The 12,780-nt window shown below is 46.8% G+C and overlaps 1 protein-coding gene across 2 annotated transcripts in view; it reads right to left on the bottom strand.

Annotated features, from left to right (window-relative positions):
* Positions 1 to 1,668: 1,668 nt before the first annotated feature.
* The window catches only part of LOC120247229 (cyclic AMP-dependent transcription factor ATF-7), an 87,199-nt gene continuing 76,087 nt past the window's right edge, over positions 1,669 to 12,780 (bottom strand). For both annotated transcript variants that reach the window (XM_039255046.1, XM_039255047.1), the window contains exons 10-12: positions 11,930 to 12,127; positions 10,622 to 10,730; positions 1,669 to 7,024 (exon numbers count right to left, since the gene is read on the bottom strand). In XM_039255046.1, the coding sequence (XP_039110977.1) occupies positions 6,807 to 7,024; positions 10,622 to 10,730; positions 11,930 to 12,127 (525 nt within the window). In that variant the 3' untranslated portion in view covers positions 1,669 to 6,806. The remainder of the gene's footprint in view (positions 7,025 to 10,621; positions 10,731 to 11,929; positions 12,128 to 12,780) is intronic.

Raw genomic sequence — 12,780 nt, 5'->3', positions numbered from 1 at the left:
AGTAATCTTTCCACCTAACATGGGACTTACATCTCGAACTTACAATTCTGAGATCAAGAGTCCCGTTCTCCACCGACTGAATGTGGCTCCAGCCAGGCACCCCTGTAATATTCTACCACAGATATTATATTCCCGGGGAGGCTCCAACCATCAACCTTTCGGTTAACAGAGACCCCGCCCTGTAATATTCTAAATCCTCTGTCATTTCTTTTTTTTTTTAAATTTTTAAATGTTTTTTTAAATTTATTTCTAGGAGAGAGAGAGAGAGACAGCGTGAGCAGGGGAGGGTCAGAGAGAGAGGGAGTCACAGACTGAAACAGGCTCCAGGCTCTGAGCTGGCAGTCAGCACAGAGCCCGACGCGGGGCTCGGACCCACGAACCGCGAGATCATGACCCAAGCGAAAGTCAGATGCTTAACCGACTAAGCCACCCAGGTGCCCCAATCCTCTGTCATTTCTACAGTCTTGACAGCATCTTCACCGGAAGGAGAATGTGTCTCAAGAAAGCACTTTCTGTGCTCTTCCGTCAGCAGCAGCTCCTCTGTTCAGGTTGGATCATGGGGTTACACCAATGCAGTCCCATCTTCAGGCTCCACTTCTAAATCTAGTTCTCTGCTGTTATTTGCCCACATCTGCGTTACTTCCTGCACTAGAATCTTGTACCTTCAATTTATAACGAAATAAAACCCCCCCACCTATGCGAAGCACAACAGAACAAGATACGCCTGCATCTGGAATGGCTTAATTCTCCCACCCTGAGAAAGTGCCCTCCCTTCAGTCTCAACGCTTCCAAAACCTCACAATCTTGGTGGCTTTGGTCTTTGGCTTTCAGCAACTTATTTTCTCACCCTTCTCTGGGAACCTGTGTGCTCCTGAGCACAACACGGCAAAGACCACCCTGCCTTTCCCACTCTCCTGTAGAGACTCCAGCTTCCTGCTTGTGTCACTTATACCAAATACCAGCCACAAACAGCTTCTAAATTGCTTCTCTTCTACTGGGAAACCCTCAGAGGCACCTGCTATCTGCTGGTCAAGTTCTGCAGCCTGGCTCTCTCTTCCTCACTTGTGCTAATTATCTAAGGGTGCACAGACACGAGCTATTAGTAGGGACTCCCCTGCCCCTCGCCACAGTTCCTGGCCATTACATGTTTTTCTGGCGAACTCTTACCTGCTTTTAAACAAGCTCCACCCCTCACTTCCAGATCGCCCTCTTCCCCACATCTTCACTTCCTGTGTGTATGTGTGCACTTCCCTAGTCATGCTGCCAAGTTACTGAGAGTAGGGCTTGCTTTTGGTTTTTATTGTTGGGAGGAAGGTGGGGACAAAACAGAGACAAGAGGCCGCCTGTCTTCGGACACCCGACCATTCCCCATTCACATAACGCACCCACATTCTATAGTGAAGGCTCCCATGATGATGTGGGGGCCCTTGTCCCCAGGGCAGTGCACAGATCTGAACCCTGGTCTCTATGCCTTCTTTTGTGTTATGTAATTTATATAAACCACATACCTTCTCTAGGCTGTGTCTTCCCTGCATCAAAAGGAGGGACAAGAATCCCTGCTCCTTCTGTCCTAAAAAATGGGAGAGTGAGGAAAAGCACAGACGTGAAAGCCCAAGGAGTTCCCAGAGAGGGTGGCCAATGAGACTTGTAGATCAGAGTACCGAAGCATTAGACATAACAGTGGTTCTCTTTGATAGTTTAATGTTATATTTGCAGCATAAATAAGGCACAATATATGTCAGGGCAAGGGGGAGCAGGAGAAGGCATGGCCAGGGGCAGAACTGCTGGGTGGTAAGGGGGGGATGGAAGAAGGCACGGTTAGGGAGAACAGAGCGAAGCCTCTGTCTCAGCCCCGTCCTGGGAGATAGTGAGAGCCTGCTCACAGGGATCATGCCGAGTGGGTGGCAGGGAAAGGGAGGAGACGGTTTTGTAACAGAACAGCCCGTAGCACTGCATCCTCTCACCTGTCAAAGCCCATCGCTGGGGACTGGAGAGACCCAGACCCAGAGTACAGTTCCTTGACGGGATGGAGAGGTGCTGCTACACGTCAAAGATATACAGATGAACAGAGATATAGCCATAGATACACACTGCTTTCTTTCAACAGATACCATGTCAGGAGGCTGCAGCCTCCACGGTTGGGGCTGGAGGCTCCTCTCCCTGCCGGAAAGGTGCGTGCGCGCGCGCGTGTGTGTGTGTGTGTGTGTGTGTGTACAGGACAGCTCAAGCTCCAGCCCATCCTTCCTGTAACAAAGAACGTGGAGTGACCAGTCTGCAAGGGAATATGGGACAATTCCTGTCAGGACCAAGTCAGAACAGGTTTTAGGAAGAAGTAGAAGGAACTCAAGCCTAGATTCTGAGATGAACGACGCGGTTGTTGTTTTAATGGGGGTGGAGGGAGGGACTGGAGGAAGTGGAAAAATGTGTTAGTGCTAAGGCAGAGGATGGTACTTAAAGTATCCCTGGCACCCTACAGGATTTCCCAGCTTGCCCCTAAGGCAATGGTTCTCACACTTTAGTGTGCGTCAGAATCACGTGGAGTGCTTGTTAGAGCCCAGCCTGATTCAGTTTCCGATTCAAGAGGTCTGTGGTGGGGCCCAAATGTGTATTTCTACCAAGCTCTCAGATACTGGTGCTGCTGCTGCTACTGGGCCTGGACCACATCCTGAGAACCACCGCCCTAAGGGAAGGTCAGTGAAACTAGTGCTCATAGCCATTTCTTACAGCTAAAACATCACTCACCGGTAGCGAATGCTGATGGGAGCTCTGTGCTACCAGCACCCCACCCCATTACAAAAATAAGATAAACCCTAGCAGCTACAATACAAACCTGCGTCTACAAAGGACACAGCTGTCTTAACCTGCCTTACTCTCCCCAGCCTTTTCTCATTCTGGGGGTAGGACTTTACCCCAAAGAGAGACGCATGAACTGGTAACAGGGTGGGAACAGTGGCCAGTAGCCACCTACGCTTATTCCTGTTCACTCTGGGGTGAGGGGGTGGGGATTTATGTCTGTGTGTACATGCATGTATGCAAACACAGAGGGAAATCAGTTTTATACTGTGAGAGGGATGACTAGGGTTGTGGGGGTCTGAAGTAGGATGGGGGATCCTCTAATCTGCCTTGGGGTCCTGTCCCATTCCCCCCTCCACCCCTGTCAAACAAAAGTCTAAAGAAAGCAGAAAGAGCGTATCAACAAAGGCATAGGTGATATAACTAGGAAGACTGGATTCTAATCGGACTGGTTATGGAATAAAAAAAAAAGAATACATTTCCTTCCTGTGTATACAATGTACAATATTCATGAAAAATAATGATTGGGGGATGGCAAGGAAGTCATGAAAGAAAGGGGGGTGACTCGCAGGGGAAGGGGGCTGTCTCGGGGCTAGCACCTTTAAAGGAGCCTCTCAGTGTGGAGCAGGGGAGCCTTAGAAACCAGAGGAGTTTTTTGGTGTCTGCTTGGCGGTTCAGGCTGTAGACAGGGCATGGTTATGGTTAAGTACCCTGTTAACCAGGATGGGTAGTGCTGGAGGGCAGCAAATTAGGAAAGGAGCTAAGAATGGCAGAACAGGCATGGGGTGGGGGGAGGGCGGGCGGCAAGGTGAGTGAGGTTAGGTCGTCTCCTATTTACCACTACCTAGAGTAGAGGGTCTAGTGCTTAGGGTCACGGAGAGGAGTGGAGGATGAAGAAAGCCAGATTTGGGGTGTACAACCAACAGGGAAAGAGCAAGTAAAGGAGAGCCTACTTTTCCCCTCTCTAACAGTGAGGGAAGTTTTCTCTGACTTTTCAACTCTGAGCAAGCTTTCTTTTAAAGGAACAGGGCAAAAGTCTGCAGACCAGAACCCCTGGTCTGGCACCTTTCTCTTTGGCCTTGGTTATCTATCATCTGTGTCTCTGCAGTGAGGTGGGAGCGTCCCAAGGCATCCACACTCCCAGCTCCTTTCACAAAGTATCTTCCCCTGGGCCCCTAGAAAGGCCATGATCATTAAGAAGGGAGAAGCGACGCCCTCCACGATGCTTGGTTCTGGTCCAGATAAGTCTGGAAAGCAAAGGGCAAGGGAGAGTGGCCACACGGATGGCAGCAATAACAAATAAGTATAAGTAACATCCCCCTTAACTATGAGACAGCCTTAGGATAACCAACTGCCCTGCTTTCTCAGTGAGGCCAAGGACCAGCTAAAGAGCTATCTGGGGGGTTATGTCCTGTTCCTTCCTACTGCTTCACTAGTAAGCTTCTGGCAATCCCCTCAGTTAGGCCCCAGTAATAACTTCCCACTGATGACAATGAGGTAAGAGCTCGAGAGGGGGGAGACACGGGGACTGAGAAACTACATGAGACCCTCTAAATAAATGAGTTGTCCTACACGGGCACAGATGGGTACGACTTGAACTTCCTCCAAGGCCAAGCAGTGAGGCAAGGCACGTGTGCAGTGACAAACGGATTCTTAACTTGAAAAACACTAGAATAAAGGGGAAGAAAAACAGTCCAGGGTCTTATGAAGGCTCCTTAGGAGCCATAAACTCAGTCAAGCTTTAGGGCAAGGCTGCTGGTGGGAAATCAAGATGATAAAAAATGAGACACAACTAAAGTGGAAGAAAGTCCCAGGGAGCAGCCGTCAAAAGGAAAAGTCCTGAGTACAAGTTACGGCTGTGAACTGTTAAAGGCAAGTGCGGTCCCTGGAGGTGGGGACTTGCATCCCGACCATCTGCTGGGCCATTTGCTAGTCTGAGTCACCTCAGGGGCTGTTCCTGTTCGGTCTCGGGTGGCAGAGGATGAGAAAACCATGTTTTCTCTCCATTCTCTTAACCAGGTGTGTCTTGTTCAGCACTGGCTCTGGGGGGGCGGGGGGGGAGGGGGGACAGAAAACAAATGCAGTGGAACACATCACCTGACTGGCTCACCGGTATAGCACTCCGAGAAGATGGGACTCTCTTAGCTTAGATGTCCTGATTCCCCCATGACAGCCAATTCTGGAAGACAAACTAAGGAAGGAAGCTGGCAGTTATTTTGTATGTATGTTTAAGATGGAGGCAGGAGAGAGGGAGAAAAGGGCATTCTTGGCTTGGGCAGATGGCAGAAGGTGGCTCTGGGACAGTTGGAAGGGATTCATACTGACAGGCTATTAAAGCTGACCTATCTATCCACAGGCCTCTGGCTTTGTATCACTTCCTGTGGCCCTGGTAGAAATTGCATATTCAGAGCCAAAGGAAGATCAGAAGTCTTCATGGGGAAGAAAGAGGGACACGAGGGATGAATTTCTCCCCCTGCAACCGAACTCCTCAAAGTAAGAATGGCTGAGAGCAATAGTCACCAATTTCCCAGGCAGGCCAGACCTTCCCCAAGCAGGGCTGTTCTGCTGAGATCAGTACTGCACCTCCTCTCTCTTGCCCCTCCCCATCCTACCTGACCCTCGAGAAAATCCACTTAGGACCCTGGCTCTGATGTCTCAGAGTCCTGAGGCTGGGCCTTTGGGGACGCGTTGCATCAAGGGGGCAGAGAGCAGGGAAGGGCTGAAGACATGCTGCAGAGCAGAGGGGACCAGAGGCTAGCCTAGGAGCCTGGTGTAAGACAGAAGGGGGGAATCCAGGGTGAGGGGCGCTTGTGAACAGAAGACTCTAGCCCAGAAAAGCAGACAGACACGTGAGGCTGGGAGAAGAGCAAGGGAGTGTGAGCGTGCCCTACACAGCAGCTTCGGAAGGCTGCATCTGAAGAAGGAAGACAGAGGCAGGACACAGACAAGGGGACAGAGAGGGAGAGACAGGAGTGACGGACGACCAAATGGAACATGTGTGCTTTGGCCAGTAAACTCTTGTAAAACATAAAGAATCAGTTCAGTAACCTGACAGAACGAGCTTTCAACTATGCAGTTCCTGCCTGCCCTAACGACAGCTGCAGGAGGGCGGGCTGGGGAGGCAGGAATCAGCCAGTCACACTCGGGGTGCTTTCCCTTTTCACTAACAAGCAAGAGCTAATAAGGCCACACAAGTTGTTCTTGCCAAGACTTAGTGGGAGGCGGAAAAGGCCCCTCCTGGAGACTGGGAAAACTCAAGACACAAAGTGAGATACCCAAATAGCTCTGGAAATAGTTGAAAAAGGACTAGAATTCTTGGGGTTTCTTTCTTTCTTTTTGCTTGTTTTTGTTTTTGAGGTTTTTCTGGTGGCAGGTAGGGAGAAGGACTAAAGTTTATGGAGGAGCTGGAAAATACTGCTAATTCATGTATCAAAGGTAACTTCACATTCGCCATAAGTGAATGTTTTAACTAGACTTCAGGAAGGGGAAAGGGGATAAGATAAGCAGCTAAAGGGAGACAAAGTCCTGAGCCTATGGGGTGGCTGAGGCGGGCCCTCGGGTGACCTGCCATCAACATTAGCCTCCCTTTACCTAGCAGGAAGTGGCGTGCTGCTAAGAACAGGAAGCTAACAGCCATGGCTTCACGGGAAGAGAGGGAACTGAGAAGCCCAAAACCTAGAAGTGCAAGGGTTAGTGTTAAGAGACAGGTATACATGCACAGGCAGGGGTGATTGTTCGGACCATCTAGAAAGGCCTTTGGCTGTGGGTACATCAGAAACTGCCCCCTTTGGGGATGATCTATGTGGCTCCGGGGCTGGGAGGCTCTTAGTACAGGTGTCAATGTACATGACCATGTGGCTGAAGAGAAAAGCCCCACTTCTGTCCGTTACTCACAACACACAATCTTCCCCCAATACTGCCACGTCCAAGGCAGATGGAAGGGGTAAGATGACATCTCTCTTGGCTCTCGGGCGGGCGAGCTCTGGCTGGGGACCTCTCCACCAGGGGAGGCATCATCTGCCCGCAGACTGGGACTGTGGGGTCATGATCACATGCGACTGTATCGGCATGCTCAGTTCTGTCCTTTGGCTGGCCATCTGAGTGAGGACTGAGGTGGCCACAGCTTCGGCTGCAGAGCGAACACTGAGGCCGTTGCTGGGAGCTGTTGCCGAGCTGTGTTGAATCACAGGGGCTGGAGAACCCGTGGGCTCTGAGCTTTCCTTGGGGCTTTCTGCCAGGGAAGAAGGCAAAGAGCAGAGAGTAAGTGGTTAGAGAACAGCATGGGCAAACAAGCAGGACCACCTGTGCCCCAATCCTAAAGGAGCCCAAAAGAAAAGGAAGCCCATCGTTTTGGGGGGAAACCTCCCAGGGTCTTGGCTTCTAAGCCACAAAGGGGCTGGGAAATGGGAAGTTGTGAGAAGGGAAGCAAGAACCAGGCCCACATTAATCTCTCTATCCTAGTAAAGCAGACACCTCAACATGTTAATTACACCATCTGGCTTCTAGGTCTTTGTGTAGTTCATTACCCCTATTGGAACACTTTTCCTTTATTCATGTCTTTAAAGGTGATTTAAAATAGATCTCTTGTTTTAGCTATCCTGATTAATTCCCACAAGAATTTAATTGTTCCATTATTTTTTTATGTTCCTTTAGCATGCAGTTGCACCACAGGTGAGCCTGATAAATATCAAGGTGCACTCAGAGGATGTTATGACCAGTCCTTGGCCAAGGTTCGGTTAATGCAACAAACTACAAAGAGGCCTGCTGGACCCTCCTGATATCAATTAGCTAGGCATTAACGGCCTCAAACATGTATTATGAGCTATGCCACGTCACCTAAAGTGACGATAAACACAGAGCTGAGCTGCACACAAAGGTGACTCCATGTTGTTCTTCAGTCGAGTTTTATTAAACATCACATAACCTCTATGGCTGCTTAAACAGAGATGTGTGCAATAAATACGGGCAAGCTAGTAAGAGCTGGTTGTATTTTTCGTTCACTCCTGATGAATGTCTGAGTCTTCTTTCAGGATTCAAATATAACCTGCTCTGTTGCACTCATGAAATTAACCTTTCTATCACGTGGGCTCTCAGAGTGCACATTTCATCTACTCCGTCTGTCCATCGTTTTACCAAGCATCCTCTGTGTGCCGGCACTGGGGTATATAATGAAGAAGCCAAGAGGCCTGTCCTCAGGAAGCTCCCACGTGAGGGACTGTGGGAACGCTTACCTTATTTACAGGTTGACACGTTTACCTCCTCATAGCTCTGAGCCCCTCAGAGGTGGAGACAGTGTGTCATTTGTCCTTTGTCAAATACCTACCACAATGGCTACACCACACAGCAGGAACTAAACATGGCCTTGGAAATACATAGTTTAACGGATTGACTTCCTCTTAAAAGTTCTTGCAGGGATGGAGTAGAAAACTTGCTATATACAGATTTCATACTGATGAATACTCAGTCCTTGCCTTCCTTACCCCATCAAAAAAGATTTGAAATAGCTGATCACTGAACTTGTTGAGCCACTTTCTTATTCTGGTTTCCAGAACACCACACCCACTACTCAGCTCATTTTCCTCTCACTTTCTTGGTGGCTCATTCTGCTTCATCCGTTGGTTTCTTCTTTCTCTGACCTCTAACTGTTGGGAGTACCCCAGGGCTCGGTCCTGCGACTACTTTTCTCTTCCTGTCTGTGCTCTTTCGATAACAGTTAACATTTCATCCGATTTTGTGGCTTTAAAAACTAAGTACGTGCTGCTGGCTCCCCGAGTTGTATCTTCAGCCTTTCCCCTGAACTGCAGGGCCACATAACCAGCTTCCACTTGACACCTCCACCTCCAACCCCAGTCTGCTTCTTAAACTCAACCTGTCCGAATCTGAGCTCCAGATATGCTTCCTAATCCATTTCTTTCTACACTTCCCTCTACTTCGGTTCACTGCAACTCCATTCTGGCAGTTGCTCAGGCCCAAATTTTTGGTGCAATTTTTTATTCTTTTCTCAGATACACCACCCCATCTGGCCCATCATCAAACCCTGTCACTCTAACTTCAGAACACATCCTGAATTCACCCCCTCCTCCCAACTTTCACTAACACCATCTTGGTCCAAGGCTCCATCATCTCTTGTTCACAGGACTGCAAAAGCTTCCTAAATGGACTGGCTGCTCCTGCCTGTGCACTCCTGCACTCTCCAAAAGAGTGATCCTGTTCAAACAGATCAGATCAGTCACATCACTCCTCTTCTAAAAACCCTCAAATGGTCCCCAACAGAGAGTAAAAGCTGAGGTCCTCACTATTACCAACGAGGCCCTATATAAAAATGTTCCCATTAGCTTTCCTACTTCATCTCCAACTCCTCTCCACCAACTCTCTGATGTTCCTAGAATGTGCCAGGCACATTTCAACTCTGTGTCTTTGCAACCGCTGTCCCTCCTATTGGCAGCACTTTTTGCCCTTATACAAATGCATAGCAAGCTCCCTCACTTCTTTTTTTAATATAATTTTTTAAAAAATGTTTATTTGAGAGAGAGAGGGAGAGAGAGACAGAGTACGAGAAGGGGAGGGGCAGAGAGAGAGGGAGACACAGAATCTGAAGCAGGCTCCAGGCTCTGAGCTGCCAGCACAGAGCCTGATGTGGGACTTGAACCCACAAGCCACAAAATCATGACCTGAGCTGAAGTTGGATGTTTGACTGACTGAGCCTTTCCTGGGAGTGCCCCTCCCTCACTTCCTTGAAAGTCTTTATTCAAAAGCCACATCATTGAAAATTTCCACCCTGCTGTCAACATTTCATATTCCTCTTCCTGTTTTTTTTCTTCCAAGCACGTACTCTTATCTAACATACTGTATATTGTACCTATTTATCTTGCTTATTGTCTGTCTCACCTACTAAAATATAAGCCCCTCAAAGGCAGGGATTTTAATCTAATATTTGGTTTCCTATTATATCCTCAGCATATAAAACAGTGCCTGGCACAGAAGAGGCTCAATCAACATCTGCTTAATGAATGAATGTATCCTGAAGTACATATTAAAATTAAAATTTAAATAGAGATGCTTTAAATGAGCGATGTGGTTACTCTTTTTCTATGGGAACACAGCTCCGAAATGATAAAGACAGTGGAAAAATAATTCAATATATCAAAAGTTGATAGCCTAAATTTCTATGAATTTATTAAATTTCTAAAGGACAGCTTTCACTGTCCACAAGCAAAGTATTCACAGTAATTTGAATTTCAGGACCGTGCTTGTCCTGAGCATGACTCTATGACCATCTCTTTCTAGCACTATTTTATGTGTGCATGTAGGTTACAGACTCAATCCACCATCAGCCCATCATTACAAAGATAAAATATACCCCCATATCACAATGCTTAACAATTGACAATGCTTCATCTGTTGTTCATATTCTCTTGAGGCCAAGATAGTGTCTTTGGTATAAGAAAGACCTAGATGTGAATCTTGGCTCTGCCACTTCCCCAACTGTGTAACCTCAGGTACGTGACTATTCTGAGTTCGATTTTCTTGTGTATCAATGGGGGCAAGATCTATTTCATGAGAGAACTGGGCAGATGGTAGACTGCCTAACACAAAGTAGGCACCCAATGAATTTTGCTACCCTTTATCTCCAAGTATGATAACTCTATGATTCTGAAAAAAATTACTTTGTAGGACTGGTTGTTCCAGAAAGGTTGTTCACTTTTCGGTTTTCCTCCCCCCCCATCAAGAACATTTACAATGGGGTTATAAAATTATAAACCATTCAGATGCTCATTACATGCAGTTTACTGCCTGACCAGCCTTGCTCAGGTTGTAAGCCACTCACCTAAATAGCCTTGGGTCTTTTTCTGTAGTGCAGTGACTGGGCAGTCTTTGTGAGCTAACAGTAGCTGTTTCAACTGAGCCACCTCATTGCGTAGCAACGTGACTTCATTCTAAAGAGGGAGGGAAGAAAAAAGTATTAAGAAAATTCATCCTCCGCCCTTGAACCTCCAGGGCTGTCCCCACAGTGAGGACAGATGCTGCCTGGATTTTCTCCCCTGAATCCAGGAGACCTCTGATCCAGCAAGGCGTAAGACAGCAGGGCCAGTACAGTCATGAATTCAACGACAGGAGCTGCTTACAGTGAAAAGTAGGGATTTATAATAGAAACATTACTCCAATTTAGGGGATAGAATCAAACCAAAATTAATAATGCATATGTCCTTTGACTAAGAAAGCCTACTTCCAAGAATCTATTTAACAACTACCTACTCAAGAGCACGCAAGGTTTACCATAGCACTGCTGTTCTGGCAAAAAATTAGAAACACTATAAATATCCATACTTCATAATATAACCACACTGTAGGATGTACTACTATACAGCTATTTAAAAAAATGAAGTAGATCCTCTATACACCTGGCCAGTTCTCCAGGAGATACTATTAACCCACTTAAGACAAACACACAGTCCTTTCCTGACCACCCCACAAAAAATATAAGTGAAGAAATAATTAGAACTACATGCATGTCTGGTAGGTGCACACCAAACTTATCCACAGGAAAAAAATAAGACTGGGAAAGGCATGCTGAAGAGGAACTTTGGTTCTGTTCTATATCTTTTTGTGTGCAAAAGTGTATACATATGTTAAATATATAAATACATTCATATACTACCTTTGTAATGAAATTTTTTGATTAGTAAGTAATCAAAAGAAGGAATAGTAATATTCAAGAAAATATCTGGCTTATAATTTTTCTATTTGTGCTTGTGGCGCTTTTTCTTTTTTTTATTAAGCTGTATTATCTGGGGCAAATACATTTCCCTTTGGGTGTTCCACGACCCCAGTCAGATTTTACTGATGACCTAAAGTAACCTGGGGCAATTAATCTAATTCCCTTTATCCAAATGGGTCTATGGTTGATTCAGACTCCAGCAGCAGGTCTGGGAGTAGATGGTAAATGTCTTTTCTAGTCCCTAGGGAAGACATTTTAATTTTGACTGTTAGAGAGTCTCTTTCTGCACTCTTCCTGGCACATCTTCTGGATCTGTCCTAATTTAAAGAATCATCATCTTTCATTGTTTCACTTTTTTCTGATTCAATCCCACTTTCCAGATTCATCAATCCCAAAAATCATCCAGGACCCACTCACACTCAGCTGAATGTTCTGAGAAGTGAGTTCCTCTGCCTTCTTCTCTAGGGAGGACACCCAGAGCTTCCGCTTTTGACGGCAGCGGGAGGCGGCAGCCCTGTTGCGTTCCAGAAAACGCTGCCGCCGCTCATCAGGATCTTCATCCACTGTGCGTCGCCGACGCCCTCCGGTGCTAGGAGTGGGCTGGGCTGGTGAGACCTAGTGCCCAGGAAGGAAGAGAAGTTACTCGAAGGGAATGTCAACACTTTCCCAAGGAGACCTGACGTCAGGTGGATTAGCAAGCTGTGGTAAAGCTCTGGTAAAGGGATGCACTAGTCTCTGCAATCAGAGTGAGTCTCACTGCCATGCCCCTAAGCTTCTCTTCTGCAGGAGTTCCGCACTCGGTCTCCCATTTCCTTCCAGGCTTCTCAGCCCCACACTCAGAGAAACCACAGCTCAGGTGCAAACTGATTATTTCTGAGACGGACAAGACGAAACAAGCATCACTTTTTGTTTAGTAACAATAGAAAATCTTACAGGCAGGGAAATCATAATGGGGACTGGCTGCCAGGAGAACTTTTAGGGAGACTGTGCAATAAAAATGTCTGAGAATCAATGATTTGGACAAGCAATATATACAAACAACCAAATACTATTCATTTCAGAAAAGGAGAAAAGATTTTACTACCAGCAAGATACTGGCTATCATGGAGAGATATGAATTCGTGTATTCTTATTTATAATCAGTTATTAATCATCCTCAGCAATCACCTTCCCCACCTTGTTGGTTCTGTTTGCTTTTAAACAAAAAATTATTCTTTAAACCCTTTACAAACTGGTGACACAGGACTGCCTCTTGTCTATAAATTTTA

This window comes from Hyaena hyaena, unplaced genomic scaffold (assembly GCF_003009895.1).
Source record: "Hyaena hyaena isolate Hyena2069 unplaced genomic scaffold, ASM300989v1 scaffold_510, whole genome shotgun sequence".
Classification (NCBI taxonomy): Eukaryota; Metazoa; Chordata; class Mammalia; order Carnivora; family Hyaenidae; genus Hyaena; species Hyaena hyaena.
The sequence above is the reverse complement of the archived record's forward strand: the minus strand, read 5'-3'. Positions and strand labels throughout refer to the sequence as shown.